At 62.8% G+C, this 14,284-nt stretch overlaps 1 protein-coding gene across 1 annotated transcript; it reads left to right on the top strand.

The window, feature by feature from the left end:
* Window positions 1-267: 267 nt before the first annotated feature.
* On the top strand, window positions 268-4,727 carry CCND1 (cyclin D1). The gene is made up of 5 exons (XM_004598233.3): window positions 268-636; window positions 1,937-2,152; window positions 2,606-2,765; window positions 3,507-3,655; window positions 4,239-4,727. Exons 1-5 carry the CDS (start codon window positions 439-441, stop codon window positions 4,401-4,403), a joined length of 888 nt encoding a protein of 295 aa, XP_004598290.1. The 5' UTR covers window positions 268-438; the 3' UTR covers window positions 4,404-4,727.
* Window positions 4,728-14,284: the final 9,557 nt, after the last annotated feature.

Here is a 14,284-nt window from a genome sequence, read left to right as displayed (position 1 = left end):
CCCGCGGGGTGGAAGGAGGCCGCGGGGCGATTTGCATTTCTATGAAAACCGGAGTCCGGGGGCCGCAGGGCGGCGGGGCGGGCGCGGCGCCTCCGGGCTGGCTTTGGGGCTCGGCCCCTCCTCGCGGCTGCGCGCCCCCTCCCCCCGCGCCCGCCCCCGCCCCGCTCCCATTCTCCGCCCGGCTTTGATCTCTGCTTAACAACAGTAACGTCACACGCACTACAGCGGAGTTTTGTTGAAGTTGCGAAGTCCCGCAGCCTCCAGAGGGCTGGCGGCGCGGCGGCGAGCGGCGAGCAGCAGCAGCCACCGCGCGCTCCGGCACCCGAGGCGGGCAGGCGGGCACCCGGCCGAGCCGGAGAGCGAGTGCGGGGCCGCAGCGGCCGGAACCGAGCACCTCAGCCCAGCAGACCCGCAGCCTTGCCCGCGCCGCCCCGCGCCATGGAGCCCCAGCTCCTGTGCTGCGAGGTGGAGGCCGTGCGCCGCGCCTACCCCGACACCAACCTCCTGAACGACCGGGTGCTGCGCGCCATGCTCAAGGCGGAGGAGACCTGCGCGCCCTCGGTGTCCTACTTCAAGTGCGTGCAGAAGGAGATCCTCCCGTCCATGCGCAAGATCGTGGCCACCTGGATGCTAGAGGTGCGCAGCGTTCCCCGCAGCTCGCCGCCCGCACCCTGCGACCCCCGCCTCCCTCCTACTCAAATTGCCCGGAATCCGTATTTTCCGAAATAAATAGTTCTGGAGCGAGGAAGGGGAGGAGGGTTGGGGCGTTCAGCCGGCCTCATTGCCAGGGTTGGGGGTTCTCGGGGCAACCCCCGACGGATGAGAGGGCGCCGGCTGGCGTCCCCCCCCCCCCCGTCCCGGCGTCCCGGCCCTGCTGCGTGCTCCTCCTGTCTCGGCTCCCGCAGCCGCCAGCTCGGAGAGGGGGGAGGGGGCCCAGATTTGATTTTTAAATTAATATTCGTGGACACGTATGCAAGCGCCGCTCGTGCCAGTATTATGCGCCATCTTTGCTCGTTTATTGCAAAGCAAAAAATGTTTATTAATAATTCAGAGCGGGGTGGGGGTGGGGAGCCGGCCGGCGGGTTGAGGGGCCGCTGGGGCCCTACGGGGAGGAACCCGCGGAAGCGCCTATTCCGGGTATGGGGCGGGTGGGGGGGGTGCAGCTATGGCATGGGGAAGTGGGGGACCCTTAATCCGGGCGGCGAGTCCCGGGGCACCCCCGCGTGGGCGGCTCGGGCCACACAACGTGTCGGGCTGCAAGGTCGCGTGGCCCCCGGGGCGCACGAAGCCGACCCTCGCCTGCAGGAGTCTCGGGCCCTGGGGTCTGTCCCTGGACGGACCGGGGAGCCCGTTGCTGGTGTCCCGGCCTTCGGCGGGTGCCGGAAGGGCGCGCGAGTCCGTTCCAGTCCCTCTGGAAAGCGCCGCGCGGTGCCCTTGCGCCCTGGGGGGAGGGGGCCCTCGAGTTTGAGTTCTTGGGGCGCTCCCTGGGATCCGTAACGAACTCCTGACCCTCGGATTGGATCAAGGACCGCCCTCGGGTCGTTTTCAGGGTTTTTTTGCGCACCCAGCTATTTTTAAAATATTTTTAAATATTTTTTGAAAAGATGACGTCTGGGTAAATGCGGCGCGGCGGCCTGGGACGCCACCTTTGTGTCTCGCAGGCGCGGCGAGCGCTGCGCCCCACTCCCGGCCCGCCCCACCACCGTGCCGCCCTGCACCCCAGCGGGGGCCACGGCCGCCAGGCCAGGCGGGTCCCCGGACCCCCGGGTCGGGCTGGGGTCCCCGGAGCCGGCTGCCCGCACTCGCGCGCGTCCGCGCACCCTGCTGCCCGCGCCGTGCCAGCTGCACACAGGGACTTTCAGTTTCGGGACGGGTGGGTGCGGGGCCGCGAGCGCATCCCGGGAGGCCGCCACGACCCCTCTGCGTCGCCTCGCAGGTCTGCGAGGAGCAGAAGTGCGAGGAGGAGGTCTTCCCGCTGGCCATGAACTACCTGGACCGTTTCCTGTCGCTGGAGCCGCTCCGGAAGAGCCGCCTGCAGCTGCTGGGTGCCGCCTGCATGTTTGTGGCCTCCAAGATGAAGGAGACCATCCCGCTGACGGCCGAGAAGCTGTGCATCTACACCGACAACTCCATCCGGCCCGACGAGCTGCTGGTGAGCGCGAACCCCCAACGCCCCCCGACACGGGCGACCCCCAGGGCCGGGCTGTGGGGGCAGGTGTCCACGGCGGCGGCCCCTGGCTGGCCTGCCACGCCACGGACGGACCTCCCTCCCGCCCCGAGGGAGAGCTGGGTTGGGGGGTCCTCGCGGGAGCGGGCGTCGCCACCCCCTCTCTCGGCCTGCACCAAGTTTGCGCCCCAAAACCGCGTGGCCCATAAGTGGGTGGCGCGCTCCCCCTGGCGGCGCGCGCGCCTCGGCGCAGGTCCCCGAGGCCTTCTGGTCTTGAGGTGGCCACGGACTTGTCTTGTCCTACCTGGGGAAGGTCACCTTGTCCCCGCGGCTCCGCCGTGTCCGTGCAGGACCTGGCCCATCCCCCCGACACACGGCGTGGGGTGAGGGCGGGGACCCTCATCCTTCTCCCTGCCCTCCCCTCCCTCGTCCCCGCAGCAAATGGAGCTGCTGCTGGTGAACAAGCTCAAGTGGAACCTGGCCGCGATGACCCCGCACGATTTCATCGAGCACTTCCTGTCCAAAATGCCCGAGGCGGAGGAGAACAAACAGCTGATCCGCAAACACGCGCAGACCTTCGTCGCCCTGTGTGCCACAGGTGGAGCGACCCTGGCCGGGCTCCCGCACCGCCTCCGTCCGCGGGGCTCCCCCTCCTCCCAGCTTGGTTAGGCCCCCCTGCACAGCCTGGGAGGGTGGGAGCAGCAGGCGTGTCCACCGTGCCAAGCCCGCACTGCCTGGCCACTGCCGTCGCCTCCAGCCACCCCCACTCCCTTCCCATGTCCTCCAGGAGCCTGGCCTGTGGGGCCTCTCCCCGGCTGGGCCACCTGCCAGGGGCGGGGAGAGCAGCCGGCAGCCGCTGCGGGGGCGGTCAGCCAAGGCTCTGGGCCGCTGGAGGCCAGGATGGGGGACTCCAGGCTGCAGCCCTGAAGGAGCTGCCCTGGGCGCGGGCGCTGCCTGCCTCCACCCTCACCTCTGTGGTCCACCTCCCCCTGGCCACACCTGCCTGAGCTGTGTCCCCCTTTCCCTGGAAGGCCAGGGGTGCTGAGGGCAGCCAAAGAGGCCTATGGCATCGAGGGGAGGGGAGCCCCTCCCCCCTGCTGGGCAGCGGGCAGGCAGGGAGCCCTTTCCCTGGCGCTGGCTGCTGGAGAGAGGCCTCCCCGGCTGCAGGCACCCTTTTATGGAACTGAGGGTGGACGGCCAGCTCCCGCTCGGCCGCCATGCCCCTGGGAGACGCTGGCGGGCAAGGGGCAGGGTGGTGCCCCAGCTTGTGTTGAGTGCGTTTCAGCCTGGGGGTCCTGGTACAGCACCCTCTGCTCACATGCTTCCTCTGCCATTACAGATGTCAAGTTCATCTCCAGCCCGCCTTCCATGGTGGCGGCTGGCAGCGTGGTGGCTGCCGTGCAGGGCCTGCACCTGGGGACCCCCAACAGCTTCCTGTCCTGCTACCGCCTGACCCGCTTCCTGTCTCGATTGATCAAGTGTGACCCGGTGAGTGGCTGCTCCCGGCCAACGCCGCCCACCCCGTCACCAGTAAAAGCTCTCAAGCTAACCAGGAGTGCCAGACCAAAAAGGGGAGTGGCCGGCGTGTGGGTCCCCGCTGTCCCCCCCCCCCCCCGGCACCTGCCTAGCCCCTCTCTGCTGGTGCCTTGGTGTCCGGGTCTGGAGACAGTGCGTGTCCACCCAGAGAGAGGGGTCCTCTTACCGCCCCCTCCCTTGCTTGTCCCACACCCTGCCGCCTGGACCTGAAATGCTCGGCTCTGCCAGCCATACCTCCTGGCCTGGGGCTGCCTGTCCCATGCTGAACTCCCCGCCACCACAGGGCTCCAAAGACACCATGCCAGGGCGGTAGGGCAGTGCAGGGCAGCAGTCCCCCTGGCCAGAACCTGCCTTGGCCTGGGGCCGCTGGCTGGACCCTCAGCGGGGGCGGGGCATAAGGGCACAGGACCCTGGTGTGGCATGTTCTGGAATGCCAGAGGGAAGAGTTGCTGGAAGAAGACGACAGTGGGGCCCTGCCTCTGGGGCTGCTCCCTGCCTCCCGCTGCCTGCTGACCCCCCGCCCCGCGTCCCCCAGGACTGCCTCCGGGCCTGCCAGGAGCAGATCGAAGCCCTGCTGGAGGCCAGCCTGCGCCACGCACAGCAGAACCTGGACCCCAAGGTGGCCGAGGAGGAAGAGGAGGTGGTAGGGGAGACCGACCTGGCCTGCACGCCCACGGATGTGCGTGACGTGGACGTCTGAGGGCGCCGCGGTCCCTCCCGGGGGACGCTGCGTGGCCGCGGCCTCCTCCTGGCAGGCGCGTCCCATCCCTGGTTCTTTTCTTCCTTCCGTCTCTGACTTAAGCGAAAGAAAAAGCGGACTTGAAAACTGTCTTATAAAGAGAGATAGCAAAATGCTGACGCAATAGAGGCTCGCCTACCCCGTAATCAGCTAGTTTTCATATTAAGTGCTTGTGTCTGTCGTACAAATAGGCCTTAACATGATGCCAGAGGCTCCAGCCGGACTAGATAGGGGAAAAAAAAGCGTAAAAATATTACACAATATATATATATACAGGAAACAAAACTCAGCCAGCCGTCTGGAACGTTAGAGCTCTAAGCAGACACACGCAGCCCCCAACCCCGGGACGTGTGGCTCCTGCATGGAGCCACTGTAAGAGTTGTGTGTGCGGTATCTCCCGGGTGGGTGCGTGGCCTGCCCACGGCCCCACCACCGTGGCCACAGCTAGGCCAGATCCACGGCTGGTTTTTTGTAGCTCTTTTTTTTTTTTTGTCTGTTTTTCTTCTTCTCGATGTTCTAGAACCATTCCATTTCAAGGCACTTTTCAGTCCAGTAGTGACACTGGGAGCAGCACTGTCCGTGTCGCGTGTGTGTGTGTGGAGGGGATCCATTTGTTTCTGGGGGAATGGTTGGGCAAGCGAGCTGGCTGTTGGTGGTACGTGCATGTCGCTCAAGGGGGACACAGTCCAGCCGGGGCAGGGGCAGCGCCAGCTGGCGTTCCCCAGGAGGGACCTGGGTGGGGCGGGGGCAGGTGGGCACCTTCACCTGCTCGTCAGTGGAAGGGTTTTTTGGTTTTGATTTAAAAAAAAAAATGAAACACTAAAGTCTCTAATTTATAGTTCAAGTTACCAGGAATATTTATTTCGGAGGACGCTGTGAGGCCAGTATGGTTATCCGAAGCCACGCAGTCCCCCTGGGTTGGGTGCCGTGGAGGGAGGCTGGGGCCGACGGGCCTGCTGGAGGGCCAGTGTGCGGTGTGCGCCCCCCTTGGAAGCACGTTAGCCCCTTCCCGTGTCTTGGCGGTTTCTGCCAAGGAAGGACGGTGGCATGCGGGAGCCCTCAGGCAGCAGGGGGTGAGGGAGTCCCCTCCCAGGGCAGGCCAGGCAGGGGGACAGGCTAACTCCCGATGCTTGGGAAGCAATCCATGGCTCTTCTCTGTCTTTCATGTTGCTGCTATTGTATCAGGATTGGATGTGTGTGTGTGTGTCCGACAATGTCACATATACTGCCGTGTTCTAGTCCGAATTTTCTCATAGATGATTGTGGGTGGGGTGGGTTGTGTTTTTTTTTTTCTTTTTATGTGATCAATTTTGATTTAATGTGATTACTGCTCTATTCCAAAAAAAAGCAAAAAACAAGAAAAAAAAACCAAGATTAGTATTTCACATACCTCATGCATTACTTAGCCACGTATAGACCAATCCTGTGCTCCAGCCCCATCTGCTTGGCAAGCAGGCCCCTGCCCAGCCCCCTTGGTGATCCCTGGGTTGGGTGCCCACATGATCCCACGCCCGTTGGTTAGCTGGACGCCTGTGCGTGATTCTGATTGCTGTTTGACGTGTACACGCGGGCATGCGCACGCCCAGGTCACCATCCCGGTTAGCACCGAGTGTGGCTGCACGTCTCGGCAAAGCCACTCACAGCTTTCCCTCAACCCCCCCGAGGACAGACGCAGGTGTGTGTGTCCCAAGGTGGGTGTTGGGCAGACATGATCCCTGCCACCATGTTTCCAACAGAAAAAAAAATTTAAAGATGACCATGAAAAAGTCTAGAAATAAAATTGGTGAAACCCCAGTGTGCCGCCTGCTTCCTGCCACAGGGGAGGGCGGGTGTACGGGTCACTGGCCTTCGGGGTGCCATACAGGCTGACGTTGCTGGTGCCCATTCTGCTGGGCAGGACTGTCTCCAGCCACTTCTGCCCTCTGCTTGTTTGTCCAGCTCAGAAACAAACATGGTCAGGCATTCATTCCCCTGCCGCTGGCGCAAGCCACTGTTTGCCCTGGGTGGCTGCTGGGGCCACCCGTGCTGCCCATCCTGCCCCTGGACCTGGGTGTCAGGGCGTGACTGGCCACCACCAGGGGAAGGTCAGCTGTTCCCGCCGCTCCACTCGGCCCTTACCTTACAGGACTGTCACTCTGGGGCGCCTGGCCTCCATGGTCAGGCGACAGTCCCTCTGAGGTTAGGGGGTGGGGTTCTAGGGCTGTTTCCACCTTGGAAAGCACAATCGGGGTGTCACTTGAGGGTGGGGCCTGCAGTGAGCCGGACAGCGCCATGTGGGACACTGCAGTCCCAGCTGCTGGGTCAGAGGCCAGGGTGTGGGAGAGAGCCGTGGGCAAACCCTGGCGGTCAGCACCGCGCAGCGTGCAGCACGTTGCGGGTCAGTGGGGCCTGGGCAGGGCGGACATGTAGATGCTCAGCAGAGTAGCACACGTGTGTGGACATGCAGAAGGGGTGGACGGCAGAGGTGAGAGAGAAGGCCCTTCATGGCCCCAGTTGGGGGGTGCCCAAGGCTCCGTCCCAGGACCAAGTCTCCCTGGGTAACGGGGCTCTGCCCATGGTTGGGCAGTGGGACACAAGATGTCACCCACCACCCTCAGAGCCACAGCTCAGCCATTTGAGGTGCCTGCTGGGACGAGTGGCTTGGTCCCTCCACAGGGTGACAATGGAAGAGGACCCGGTGGCCCCTGGGGGACTTCAGATGCAGAGGCTCCCCAAACGGCCCCATCCACTCCTACCCTATCTTGGTCCCTCCCTGTCTCTGGGCTCTGTCCGGGTCTCCGCTGACCCCACGAGGCCGGCCCACAACACCCCAGTGCTCACTGCCCCATGCTGCATCCCCTCTAGGAAGCCCGTGGACGGTTCTCTGCCACCCTCCTGTCCATGCTGGCAGGTGGTGGGTGCTGACAGCAGGGGCCCAGCAGAAGGGGCTGTGTGCCACTTCCCCCAGCCAGCTGCACCTGCTTGACCTGGGCACACAGGGTGGGGGAGGGCATGGGGGCATGGCGAACGGCAGTGTCTCTTGGTATGGGAGAGGCCCCGGGGCGGAGACTCAGAGCTGCCCTGCCTCCTTGAAGGCACCCTGGCTGCGGGGTCCCAGTCTGGCCACCTGTGTCGGCGGGGTGGGGGGTGGGGACCTGGCCTGGATGCTTGCTGGGGTCAGCTGGCCATTGGGTCTGCACACCGGTGAGGCGAGACCAGCGGTGAGTGTGCGTGCCTAGCTGGCCCTGCCCCCTTGCCGGGCTCAGTTATCCCAGGAATGCCTTTGATCCCGAGTTGATGCGGAGGGGGAGGAGGGAGCCTGCCCAGGACTTCTAATCCGTTCCCACAGCCCCCGGCCGCTGGCGGAGGGGGAGGGGGCAGCACCCCTTCCCCCACACCGGGAGCCCAACGCCTCCCTTGCAGACACCGCCACTCCCAGGGCAAAGAGAACTTGGACCTCCTCCCCCTCCCCACCCATCACAGGCTTTTCCCTTGGACCCCTGGGCACAGCCACCTGAAGAGCCAAGAGGCTTCCTCGCCCTGGTCAGCAGGGCCCTCCCAGCAGGTGGGCAAGGATTCCCGGGCTTCAAGTCCACCAGGCCCTGTCCTCCAGGCCTCCCTGCCCTCGCCTGCACAGCCTTACCATCAGCTGCTGTCCCCCATTGTGCGCGACGCAGTAAACCAGACGGGAAACTGGACCGGGCAGCCGCCTAACCCACCGCCCCACCACACTGCGGCAATGCTAGTTTTGTTTTGTTAAATCCACACAGCTTTTTTTTTCTTAAAAAAAAAATGTGAAAGTCACAGCTGCAGAGACAGAGAGAACCTTGCATCCACTGGTTTCACTCCCCCCATGTGACCATAACGCCCTGAGCTGGGCCAGACTGGAGCCAGGAGCTTTTGCCTGGGGCTCCAATGTGGGTAGCAGGGGCCCGCGGCCTTGGGCCAGCCTTTGCTGCTTTTACCACGCTCATGAGCAGGGAGCTGGTAAGGAAGAGGAGCAGCCAGGACTTGACCTGGCACTTATGTGGAATGCTGGCGCTGCAGAAAGCGGCTTAGCACGCTGTGCCACAGTGCCAGCGCTCCTGCAGTCTCCTTAGTATTATGAAGGCCGATGCTCAGGACACACCCTCCTCCCACCATCGGCCTGCAGGTGGCTGGATGGGAGGTCAGGAGCCCTGGATGGTGACCCGCAGGACGTCCTCAGCCACTTGCTGGGGTTCCCTGGGCATTGCCTGGCCTCCAGGCTGCGGTGCCTGGCGCAGGACAGTTCCAAAGTTGGGAGAAGAATGTTGCCGGCCAGGCCCCTGGACACTGGGCACCCCACGTCACGGAGGGCACGCGGAGCCACCCCAGGCCCCTGGGCACCCCACATCACGGAGGGCACGCGGAGCCACCCCAGGCCCCTGGGCACCCCACGTCACGGAGGGCACATGGAGCCACCCCAGAACCCCAGGTCATGGAGTACCTATGCATGCCATACTTAAAGTCCCCACACACGTGGCCAGCAGCACTGGTGGGGGCGGAGCCCAGGGGAGGGGGCGAGCTGAGCCCACCCTGGAAGCAGGTCTTGGCCAATTCCTAGTATTTGGAGCAGCCAGCACCTGCTGCTCGGTGGCGGCCCATGTCCACCACGTGGGCAGCTGGGAAGGCCCTGGGACAGCCCAGAGGGATGGCTAGGGCCCGTCTCCCAGTTCCCAAGGGGTTCTCTGCCAAACCATCATAGACCAAGCACCTGGAAACAAGAAAGGTACCATCCTGCACTGCCCTGTGAGATGGGAGTGAGCCTGAGTCCTGCTCGCCAGGTACCGGCAGACCTCACTGCACCGTGCTTGCCACACCACTCCCGGCCCCAGGAAGTGTCACACTGGGCTTAGGATGCGCCCTGACACATTCCCATGTGCTTTAACCAAGACCCAGTTCCCGATAGTCACGTTCATGGCCGAACCTACCAGGAGCCTGCCTGGGCTCTCAGGCAGCCTGGGACGGCAGGTGCACGCCTACTCGGGACCGGGTGGCGTGGCGTTACAAGACACTACCGTGCATGGCGGGACCTGGAATCGCGGTGAGGCCAAGCTGGGTCTTTATGACAGGCTGCTGGGATAGGACAGCCAGGCCCTTGATCCCAGCCACGCAGAAATCAGAAAACAGCTTGATGTCCCAGCTGGGCCTGGGCCCGCACCTACAGGGCAGGGGCATCCCAGGGAACCCCAAGGAAGCACCTCACAGGTTCATCAGGGACTCAGGCCACCACGGGAGGCAAGCTGGCTGTCAGTGACCGCCAATGACAGCCATGCAGTAAGGTCAGGGCCAGTGGAGATGAGGATACCTCCTCGCAAGCCCTCGTGCCCGCTTCTCCTGGCCTGATTCCCCAGGGACAGTTTGTTTTTCTGATAATAAATTTATGATATTTTTGATGATGTTTACATAGTCCAGAAGGATGTACACCCATGTGGACCACCGATTAGCGTGGGGAGGGTCGAGGAATGGTACCTGCATCTGGGGAAAGTGGGAAGAGAATTGGGAGAGGGCCGCTCGCAGCAGCCCAACCACATCAACACCCAGGGCTGGGGGACAGCCACCTGATGTCATCCCAGGGTCCCCCATGTGGAGCACGCTCTGAGGGTTCTGCTCAAGTGGTTTTGATAGTTCTGACCTGCTGTCGAGCTCACTGAACCAAGGATGAGGAAATCCTTCCAAGGTCCATGAGCTGACATGGACCACCTCAGAGTCTCCGCTCGCCCAGATACTCACTGTCAAAGCTCGGCCAGCAGAGCTGTCCAGTTTATGCTGCCCTTCATGGCACTAGACATCCTCTGTAGGCCTCAGTGAGCTGGCTGTCATGTCCCCCTTGAGCATCTGGGCATTCCGTCCACTGCACAGGCTCCAACAAACGTGGAGACCCAGTTCTGCCACATGCACTCCGCGGTCAGATTTTCCCTGATGTTGGAAATCGGAGTCTAGTGGACCAGTTGGGGTCCCCGAAGAAACCTCAGCAGAGGTGACCCCAGACCTGATTCCTGTGTGGGCCAGCCAATGTGGGGTCCAGCTCAGTCTGTCACCCACATCAGCCTGCACACGCACTGGTGGTAGTAGTCGCCCAGTCAGTTCTGTCCCCAACCCCATCTCATATGTTAACCAAGAGATGCCCCAGCCCTGCCCTGCCCTGCCCTGCCCACCACACTCTTGCCCCTCGCACACACCAGCGCCAACTGCACCCTAGTTGGGGCGATCTCTCACCAGGCCTGCTTCCAGTCCTGTTCCTATGCATGCCAGTGTGTGCAGCAGACTGCTCCAGTCCGCCCGCCCCATCCCACTGACTCCCATACACATCAATGGGTGCTGGAGCCCAGCTCGGCCTGACCAACCTCACCATCCTGGCCAGGCTCATGCCGGCAGGTACCACTGCCTGTGCTGCCAGGCCTGCCCCCAGCACTGGTTTCCATGCTCACCAGTGAGAGCTGCAGCCCATCAGAGGGGTGCCCACAGTTTCCCTACTAGGCCCACTACTCCCAGCCCTGATCTTGCACTTGCCAGGTGGTTCTGAGGTCTAGCCTGACAGGACTTTCCCCCAGTCCCAGCACTCGCCAGCCCATGCTGCAGCAGAGCCCGACCAGCCTGCGCTTACTCTGGTTCATGCAGTAGTGGGGATGGTCCAGCCTGGCTCTCCCCCTACCCCAGCTCACATGCAGGCCAGCAGGTTTTGTAGCCATGTCCAGCCTGGTCTGCTCCAGACCCAGCTCTCACACTCACCAGTAGGAGCAGTACTCAACGGGGAGTCCTCGCAGGCCACCTAACAGGCTGGCTCCCTCCCCACCCTGCCTTACGTGTGCTGGTGGACGCTGCAGTGCAGTTTAGCGTGTCTTTTGTCTCATCTCAGTATTCACTGGCAGGTGCCACAGCCTGGTGTGGCCTGCCCCCAGTCCTGACCCACATACATGCCAGCGGGTACTATAACCTGGCCTGGTCTGGGCTGCCCCCAGCCTTGGTTCTTGTGCTCACCCGCAGGGACTGCATCCTGACAGAGGAGTTCCCCAAGCTCCTCTATCAGGTCACCTCCCAGTCAACAGATCTCACGCATACTGGTAGGTTCTTGGCCAGCCTGACTTGGCCCACCTCCTGTCCTGACAGGTACAGTGGCCTTGCCTGATTCCAGCTCTTACCGTTGGGGGCTACAGCCCAGCTCTGCCCGGTCCACCCCCAGACCCAGCTCTCACGTGATTCAGTGGGTGCTGGAGCCTAGCCCAGTCTGGCACACCCCAGATTCAACCCACACCCATGCCGAGGGATGCTACAGCCATGTCCAGCCCAGTTTACGGCCCCCATTTCAGCTCTTGTGCTGACCAGTGGGAACCACAGCCCAACTGGGGAGTTTCCTTAGCTCCCCTGTCAGACCCGCTCCCAGCCAAGCATCTTTCATATGCCGGTAGCTGCTCAAATCCAGCCTGGCATAATCCACCCTGGCTTGGCTTTTGCCATCGGATGCCGCGTTCTGGCCTGCCCTGGCCCACCCCGTACCAACTCTTGCTGGTGGGTGCTACAGCCTAGCCTGCCCAGCCTGCGCCCATCCCTGGCTTTTATGCAGACCAGATGGTGTGACAGCCTAGCCTAGCCTGGCATGGCCCACACCCCATCCTGGCTCCTGTGTGTGCCAGTATGCTATGGTCTGGCCCAGCCTTGCCTGATCCATGCCCCCCAGAGCCAACCCGTGTGGCCCACTGACCAGTGAAGCAGCCCAACCCAGGCTGACCAACACCCAGCCTGACTCAGATGCTTACCAGCAGGAACGATGGCCCACCAGGGGCGTTCCCCAAGCTCCCCTACCAGGCCTATTCCCACACCAAGATCTCACGCACACCAGCAGGTGTTAGGCCCTTACCTGGCACGGTCCGTCCAGTTTCTGCCTATGTGTGTGCTGGCGGAGGTTGCAGCCTGGCCCACCCCACACCCAGTTCTTGGGTGCGCCTGTGGGTGCTGCAGCCTGGACCAGCCTGGCCTGTTCTTGACCCCAGTACCCATGAGTGTTGTTGAGTTCCATGGTCATGCCTAGCTCAGCCCATCACTACCCAGCTCTCAAGCGAACCAACTGGTATTACAGTCCCACAGGGGTGAGCCCACAGTCCCCCACAGAATGTGCTCCCAGACCCAGCTCTGTCACATGCTGGTTAGTGTCATGGCCCAGCCTGACACGGTCCACCCCTGCCCTGACACTCACTTGCGGGTATGGTGGTCAAACCCTACCAGGCAGGACCCCAGCCATGGCTTTCTGTGTATCAGTTAATGGTGGCAGATACCAATAAGTCCAGCTCAGGTCCCCCCACATGGGTGAGTGCATTGGTCTGACCCAGAAAGGTCCTCCGAGTTCCCTCCTCACTTAGCTCCAAGTACAGCATCTTGGTTGGTGGAGGGCTCCCGGAAGTCAGGTCCTTCCCCTCACACATGCCCAGATCTGCTTCCCCGAGCAATCCCCAGCCCCCGAGCCCCGCAAGCATGCAGACCCCCAGCCTGGTCCTCCAGGGGTGTGTCCTGGCACCCTGGGGCCTTGCCTGCCTACCTGGGTCCTACACACACTTGGGTGTGGGCCAGCTCTACTGGCACGCTGGTACAGTTAACACACATCTGGCATTAACCAGTCCAGGATGCCCTCGAGCTACCAGCTGCTTTTGTCTCAGCAGCATGGCACGTGCCTGGGTACAATGCAGCATATGTAGTTGCCTACAGCCGGGTCCCGTCAGAGAAGCCCCGGGAGTGGGGGCGGCAGCACCGCAGCCTGAGCTCGGCCACTAACTGTGACTGCTGCTGGCATGCCCCTCTGCCGGACCCATGTCACCCTCGGTGCTGAGAGAAGCGGCCCCACCTCACCCTCGGGGGCCTCTCCCACCCTCCTTCCTCCACCCACCACTGGGGGGCCGCCTGCCCTGGGGCATGGGACAGCTCTGTGTCCCAGGTGGCAGCTTCACCAGGCCAGCTGCTACAGGACACCCCAATCCCGTGCTCATGCCTCGAGGTACAGTGGGAGGTCATGGGAACCTCACAAGCAGAGATGACACCCCACGCGCAGAATGGCCCTCTGTAAGCCAAAGAGGGCTTGAGAGGCCCAGGCCAGAGTCACCGGGACACCAGCTAGCCTTCGCACACAGTGCATCAGGGATGCGGGAGCCCTCGGGCCTGTTCTGCCACACGCAGGCGCAGGTATGGCTTCACCCACAGATACCAGGGGCCCAGGGGGCGGTGTCTGTGTGGGCAGTGCCCATCTCAGGGTGCCGTAAGCCAGGAGGCCACCTCGGTGAGACCCCAGGGTAGGAGAGGCTGAGAGAGAACAAGAGGGGCCCTGGGGGTAGGAGGCTCACTCCCCGACACAGAGGGACCCACCCACCACAGGAAGCCCACCAGCCTGATCCTGTACAGGGACACGACAGGGAGTCCAGCATTTAGAACCAGCCCCAGCAGCTTGGGGTAACAACGCAGCAAGTGGGGTGTGCTGCCACAGCAAATGCTCCCAGACAAGCTGGAGCTGTGGCGTAGCAGATTAAGCTATGGATGGTGGTTCGGGTCCCGGCTGCTCCTCTTCCCATCCAGCTCCCTGCTAACGTGCCTGGGAAGGCAGCGGAGGCTGGCCCAGGTGCTTGGGCCCCTTCCCCACGGGGGAGGCCTGCATGGAGCTTCAGGCTCCTGGCAGCAGCCCGGAGCAGCCCAGCTGTCGGTCACTGGGGAGGGAGGAGCCAACAGATGGGAGATGGATCTCTACTTCCATCACTGTTTCAAATAATACATCTTTAAAAAAAGATCCCAGACGGTTTTTGCTTTAAAATATGCTATTTTTTCTACAATTACCAAACTAATACATTATCCAAGCAGGTCAC

The sequence above is a fragment of the Ochotona princeps genome, chromosome 4 (genome assembly GCF_030435755.1).
Source record: "Ochotona princeps isolate mOchPri1 chromosome 4, mOchPri1.hap1, whole genome shotgun sequence".
Lineage (NCBI taxonomy): Eukaryota > Metazoa > Chordata > Mammalia > Lagomorpha > Ochotonidae > Ochotona > Ochotona princeps.
Note: the sequence above shows the minus strand (reverse complement) of the source record. Positions and strands in the feature narration are given on the sequence as shown.